General features: G+C 37.6%; 1 protein-coding gene across 1 annotated transcript in view; it reads right to left on the bottom strand.

Moving 5' to 3' along the window:
* Positions 1-1,472: 1,472 nt before the first annotated feature.
* The window catches only part of LOC118185846 (uncharacterized), a 46,200-nt gene continuing 40,062 nt past the window's right edge, over positions 1,473-7,610 (bottom strand). The window contains exon 4 of the mRNA XM_085819532.1: positions 1,473-1,894. Within this exon, the coding sequence (XP_085675658.1) occupies positions 1,568-1,894 (327 nt within the window). The 3' untranslated portion in view covers positions 1,473-1,567. The remainder of the gene's footprint in view (positions 1,895-7,610) is intronic.

Here is a 7,610-nt window from a genome sequence, read left to right as displayed (position 1 = left end):
AAAACATCTATATTGATTAATATAAAATATAAAAATAACAGCTAATATTGTAGCAGAATTATAAATAGAATGAAATTAAAGATTTCGGGAGGAGCCTAAATTTAACGAAGACTAACTTATTCACAAAGAAACTGCCCAGCTCTTCTTAATGACTTATCGTGACATCCTCTGAGGAGCTGTGGGAGGGGGGCTGTACTCTTCGATATCGAGGGAACAGGAGGAATTTTGAAAAACGCGGAAAGAAAAAACGCGGAAACAGAACGAATTCCTGAATTTACAAGCGTTTAAACAGAATTCTATTTCCTAATGATACTCAGATCGGTTTTAACATAGAAACCTCTTAAGGTATTTCTCCCGCTTTCTTAGCATGCCTTCGTAGTGTAGTGGTCAGCACACTCGGCGCGTATTCGAGAGGTCTGTGGTTCGAGTCCCGGCAAGGGCATTGCTCATTTTCCATCTCTCCTCCTTCGAAATAACCTAATGTTTCTACAATCTCAATTCAATCACAAAAACAATGCGCCACCGTGTCTATATATTGTAACGAATTTTGTACATAGATAGATGATTATAGTGCAATTATATGTGAAATTGTTGTATTTTTCTGTGTTTTGTAACATGAAAAATCTAAAGAGACAAGCTATGCCATAAAATGTAAGAATACAGGACAAGTCTATTCAACATTGAGTAAATGTAAGTATTGAGTAATGTGTCTATTAAACATTGAGTAAATGCTCGGTAATTTGGCGACATATTGTCAAGCTGGCAACGGTTTTGGCAACTAATATTTGTCAACAAGTTTGGCAAGAAACCGTCAAAAGTTGCCAAACTTGGAGATCATTTGGCGACATTTTGGTCCGGTCCCTATATCGCCGTAAAAGGTATTGTATTTTAATAAGTGTAATTGATCACTATATCATCTGTAACCATAATTCGACCCTCGTATTGCGTTCCAGTAATTTTGAGAAGCAGAAAATACTAGAAATATCTCGCCTAACGAATGAAAATTATATAATGCCGAAGAGAGCAGGCGCTCTCATTTCTTGTAGTTGCGAGTTGTTGGTTCAGCGTGAGCTCGGAGCACTGAGATATCTCCAGGTTTGCTTTCCCTTTAGATGCACTTTGCATTTCCTTGTGTTTAACGTTCTTATTAGTATGAAGTGTAACTACTGATAGTACTCTGTGAAAGTGTGACCACATGTACGAGTATATATATCTGGAAAGTTCCAGAACTCTGAAGTGTTCTTTTGATAAAATAAATTTCATCAACCTACTACTGAACCTGTAAGCATTCAATCTCTTTCGAACCCGTACGCACGCAACAATAGTCTTACATTACCCAATTTAATATTATTACTCAATTAATATTACCCATATTAATTAATAATATTACCCAATTTAATATTACTAATTTACTTAAAGTAGGAATGTCTATGCCATGCCCATAAATGTTGAAATATGTATTTCATAAAGTGTTTCTGGAATGAAACCAGCAACTTTATTTCAGTTCTCCATTAAAGTTAGAAAGAATAGGAGCCAATCAGCATCTGGGTGCAACAATTTCTCAACTTTAATCTAAGTTTATCTCTCGAAATTCTCTTTCGAGAGCTTCTTGCAGTGGGCCTTGAATAGCTCTACCAATAGCTCGTTGGAAGATTCCGGACATCAATGTGGTCACTTCGCCTAGAGTCCAAGTGAACAAACCGAGACCCGTCATTTCAATTTTAGCGTCCTTGAACTTCTTTATTTCAAAGCGTGTAAGACGAGGATGGTTCTCTTTTCCTTCACGTTTTTCAATAACGACTTCAACATCTGCCTCGAAATCATCCGAGATGAAAACGACGTAACCGTCTTTATCTTCCTTACGTCTACGTGGTTTTGTCCAGGTGTAACGACCCTAGAAAAAAGATATATAATTAAAATTTGAAAATAATAGGATGGTAATTGTTTATGATGACTTCCCTTTAAGTAACTTGTAGGGTTTATATTTATTTTAACTAACATTTATTTTAAGTTTAAACTATCTTTCCTGTCAAGCCTTACTTTCCCCTGGAACTGCCAATGCCAGAATATGTAAATTTTAGTAGAACGCGCAAGGATTCAAATTATCAGCGGAAGTATTATGATTTAAATAGGGAGGAAACGAGTTCGGTGTGTGATATTCTTACTTCACGAGCGCGGAGGTAGTTAGCGAGAAATTGAAGAACCCCGCGTTTCGGCCTATGTGCTTGGCGGGAAGTAGTGTTAATCGTTCAAGTGAGCTTCAAGTCTGCTGAATTAGCAGCGGTATTGTAAAACGCGGTGAGTTAGTTATTTTAAAGCCTCGTAGTTAGAGTCTTGTCTTTAGTTTCTTTTCAGGTTATTATTTTTATTTGACCGCCGAGTTGGCGCAGTCTGTGAGCGTCAAGAGCACGCAATTGTAATTTTTACGTTGAATAAAAAGGGACTTAAACCCTTCACAAGACTCTGTATTTTATCCAGTTTTCACAGTCACCTCTTGGTTGCGTGCAAGTTGGAGGCGCGCAACGTTACATTGGCGCCCGAACACTTATCGAACTGAAATGGCCGAAAATTGGATGCAAGCCGCTGGACAACACCAAGAAATGACAACTCAGTTGGAAGGATTTGGATACCTGGTCCAGACTTTGAGAGCGTCAATCAAGCCAAACGTCCATTTCGACGGAAAAAATTCGGTGGCGGTATTTCTAGAAGGTCTAGAAAACCACTTTCAGCTCTACCCTGTTCCTGAAAGACAAAAGTTTGCCATCGCCACATCAGCACTAAGAGGACAGGCCGCGCTATGGTGGAAAAATATAGGCAAATTTTTATTAGGGGAATTTGGAAGCCAGACATATACATTTGAAAATTTCAAAAAATCGTTAGTAAAGGCCTTCCCCATAGTGAAAGATCGCGCACGGCTGGAAGTCGAACTATATAGTTTCTATCAACGGGATATAGCAGAATTGACGGACTTTATTCTACGAAAAATCAAGCTAACGGATATGCTGTATGGAAAGAAACCCGATGCGGAGATTATTGAAATAATATTACCAAGATTGTTACCCGCTGTTCAAGACTACTTTGAAATTAGAAACCCAAGCACATTGCAGGAACTCTTCGAATTGGCGGTGAAGTTTCAAAATCGCAGAAGAGCGGAAAAAGCGAGAGGGGAAACATATTCTCAAAGTACCCGAAGGAAATCTTCAAATGAGGAAACCAGAAATGGAAATCGCTCTTATGGGGGAAAGAGCTATCAAGCTAACGCATCGAAACTCGAAGGTCAAGGCCCAAAAAGAAAATTTGAAAATAAACATCCGCGTACCCAGAAGACACAGATTGAAAGGAAAGCTTTAAACGAGTAGAGGGGCCTGTGAAAGGGAGGGTCCAGACCCCAAAAGTTTAAAAAAAACCCTCAAATAGACATTTAAATACGGTCATCGTAAAAAACTCACAGCTACCAATTATACAAGTCCTGGTTGGTGATGTACCAGTAGAAGCCCTCATCGATACAGGAGCAGAAGGAAATTTTATGAGTGAAAATTTCTTCAAAAAGAATTTTTATAGGGTACGATTATTTAAAACCAAAAATACGGAAATTATAGCGGCGCAAGGAAAAACATGTCACTATATCGGGAAATTATCATTAAACTTACAGGTAAAAGAGGAAAGTCTCAAAGTATTAATTTTTGTGGTGAAAGATCTGCAACATTCTCTTATTTTAGGTATGGAGTTTTTAAGGGCCGCGAGGGCCAAATTAAATTTTCAAGATAGTTCCGTGGTGTTGGAGATGGACCAGAGGGTGGTGGAACCTGTGGAGACACCGCAATTGGACCTTAGCCATCTGAATGACCATGAAAGGAAAGCAATACAGCAAGTGGTGAGTAATTTTTCTCATTTGTTTTCAGAAAAACCAGGAAACTGCCAAATAGTTACGCACAAGATTCAATTAAATGCCGAAAAACCTTGTAGGACTAAACCTTATCGGTATGACAAACAAAAAGACGTAATCATCGAAGAACATATTCAAGAGATGTTAAAGAATAAAATAATAACGCCCATAAATAGTGAGTACGCGAGTCCAGTCGTACTATGTAGGAAAAAGAACGAGTTTCCTCCTTCGGATAAAAGGGCTTGGAGGTTTGCTATCGATTACAGAAAACTAAATAGTATTACTAAATTTCCAGTTTACCCTTTGCCGGTTATAGACGAGATCATTAGACAGATCAAATCGACAAGATATATGTCTACTTTGGACTTAACGTCTGGCTACTATCAAATAGCTATGAGATCCGAAGATATACACAAAACCGCGTTTATAACAAAATCGGGCACTTATGCATTTTTACGCATGCCCTTTGGGTTGTGTGGGGCCCCATCAACATTCCAGAGAGCTATGGACATTGTTCTAAAGCCTGTCCTAGGAAAGTCAACTTTAATTTATCTAGATGATATAATTATAACGAGTAGTACGTTGGAACAACACATTAATGATCTAGAACAAGTTTTTAAATTATTAAAAGAGGCCGGTCTTACAATTAACGCCTCAAAATGCAAGTTCGCAACTAAAGAACTTAAATATCTCGGTTATAAAATTTCGCAAAAGGGTATAGAAACGCAAGATTCAAAAATAAAAGCTATTAAGAATTTCCCACCGCCCAACACCGCCAAGAAACTTTCTTCTTTTCTTGGGTTATGTTCTTACTATCGATCTTTCATAAAAGATTGCGCTAATATTGTTGAACCACTCTTAGTAATCAAACGAAAAAGGGGTAAATTTACGTGGACAGCGGAAGCTAACACAGTATTTGAAAGATTAAAAGAAGCGCTCATTAATGCCCCTGTTTTAAAATTCCCGGAGGGGGACGAAAACCTGGAAATTGGAGCAGATGCGTCAGACTATGCGGTGGGCGCGGTTCTTATGCAAAATAACCATCCTCTGGCATTTTTTAGTAAAACATTGAATCAGACACAAAGGAATTATACAGCTACAGAAAGAGAAACATTAGCCGTATTAATGGCTGTACACAAATTTCGAGTTTATTTCGGCAAATCGCCAGTAACAGTCTTTTCGGATCATGCGGCTGTTGGTAGACTTTACTCGGGGAAAAACCTAACGCCCAGGTTAATAAGATGGGCTTTAAAACTCCAAGAATATAATATCACAATAAAATATAAACCGGGTAAGGAAAACAATGTAGCTGACGCACTTTCTCGTATAAAACTGGACGATGAAGGAAATGAACTTAAATGCGCTGTGTTGACTTCAAAAATTTGAGACTCTAGAGATACGGTTATTACTGAACTGAAAGGTGATCCTGAATTTGGAAATATCTATGCTTATTTGAAAGACCCCGAAAGCTTCGAGCACACAGATATCGATGCGATAAGAAATAGAGCAAAAAACTATGAAATAATAGATAATGTATTATTTTATACGAAAACAACAAACGAAAATCTTGAGTATAAGCCAGTCATCCCAGCCTCGCTTCGATTAAGCATTTTGAAGGAGTTGCACGAAGCAAAAACAGCGGGCCATTTAGGGGTCAGGAAGACTTTAAAAAGGGTACGCGAGGCGGTATATTTCCCGCAATTATACAAAAAAGTAACTGCGTATGTCAGGTCCTGCAATCAATGTCAGTTAATAAATGATATTAATTACAGCCCGGCCGGGTACTTAAATAGCATTCGCGCTACATTTCCGAATGAAATTTTAGGCATAGATCTTCTTGGTCCCTTCCCCCAGAGCGAGTTAAATAAAAATAGTTTTCTTTTAGTAATAGTAGATCATTTTTCAAAATGGACAGAAATTGTTCCACTTAAACGCGCGTCAGCCAAAACAGTCGCAGATGCATTCTTACACAGATACATTTTAAAATACGGTGCACCGATAAAAGTCATTAGCGATAACGGAAAACAATTCATTAGTCAAATATTTAAAAACATATGCAATGGACTTGGCATACGCCATATCAAAACATAGCAGAAAGAGTTAATAAAAACATAGTAAAAATAATTCGCAGTTACGTGAGCACACATCACAAGCGCTGGGATGGCTACATAAATGAATTAGCTTATGCTTTAAGAACGGCACATCATGATACTACGGGGAAAACTCCAGCAGAATTATTTTTAGGCAGAAAGTTAATTACGCCTTTAGATAAATTATTCTTTGTGCAACAAAGAGAGCAGGAGTTTAAACAAAAAGATGTGCAAAAGCTGATTGATCAGGCGTTTAAAAGCTCGGATACGGCAAGAAATAGGCAGAAAATATATTATGATAGAAAACGCCGTGAAGCAGATTTTAAAGTTGGGGATAAAGTATTGAAGCGGAAATTTTCTTTATCAAGTGCCCCAGACAATTTTACGGCAAAGCTAGCTCCAAAGTTTGAAGGCCCCTATGTAATTCAGGAAATCAAAGGAGTAGTATTATCTATACTATTAAAATCTGTGTGCCTCTGTCTGTTTGTGTGTTTGTAACATCATCTCCTCGGGAACGGCTGGGTGTAGAGCTTAGCGGAAGGTACCGTTGGATTCAGAATGCCCGTGGCTCGCCGGATTGACCATCGGCATCTTCGTGCGACTTTAATTAGCCGAGATATTAATTAAAAACTGATTTTCTCCCTACATTTCCCTACGTTTTGCACTTTCTTTCACGGGTTTCCCCTATTTAGGGATTTGGCCGAGTGCCAAATTCGTTTTCCTCGAATATCTGCGGAACGGCTCCGAGTTGCGATTCGAAACGCATATCCCCGTATTCGAAAAAAAATCAACGAATCCATCGATACCGGTCCCATCTTCGTACGACAATAATCGGCGGAGTTATTAATTAAAAACTGCGAAAACTTTATTTCGTTTTTCGGAGTGGCAACCGTCTCGGAATTAGCTGAGATAAAATTGCTTTTTCGAAAGCGCCGGGGGGATGACAATTGCTTCCGCTCGAGATTTGTGCTGGCGAAAGGTCACGTGTCAATTTCTTTTTTCTTAAATATCTATGGAACGGCGCTGAGTTGGAATTCGAGGCAGGTGTCTGCGGATTCCAAAAAATTCTACGAATCCAACGATACCATTCTCATCTTCGTAGGACGTTAATCAGCTGAGATATTAATTAAAAACTGTGAAAACGCTAATTTTCGGGCTCATTTTTCCGATTGCAACAGTTTCTTGAATCGCCGCAGATACAAATCAAGGTTATATTCTAAAGTTGAATAAAGCACGCGATTGCATGTTACCTAACTGTATTTTAAAAATATTTCGTTAATGTAGGCATTTTAAATAAACAGCTGCTTTTCACAATTTTTTTTTAATTTCAGGTTAGGATGATTGTCACGTTAATTCTTTTATTGATATTGAATAAAAGTTATTATATTACATTAAATTTAAATGATGACGTTCTTGAAGTTGTACAACTTTAATCAGCTGGGATATTAATTAAAAAATCTGAAAAAGCTATTTTTTAAAAATATGTTGTTATTTTTTTAATAATAAATTTGATTTTTTGGAATAATATATTTTTTTATGTTATTAGATACGTGCACTTAATTTAGATATTATCTTTTAATGCAAATGATATTTTAAATAAGTTCGCACCAATAAAAATTAAATTCACACTTTTT

The sequence above is a fragment of the Stegodyphus dumicola genome, chromosome 6 (assembly GCF_044657685.1).
Source record: "Stegodyphus dumicola isolate Sdum_Otavi_A_Nest chromosome 6, ASM4465768v1".
Classification (NCBI taxonomy): domain Eukaryota; kingdom Metazoa; phylum Arthropoda; class Arachnida; order Araneae; family Eresidae; genus Stegodyphus; species Stegodyphus dumicola.
This window is presented reverse-complemented; position numbering and strand designations above follow the sequence as displayed.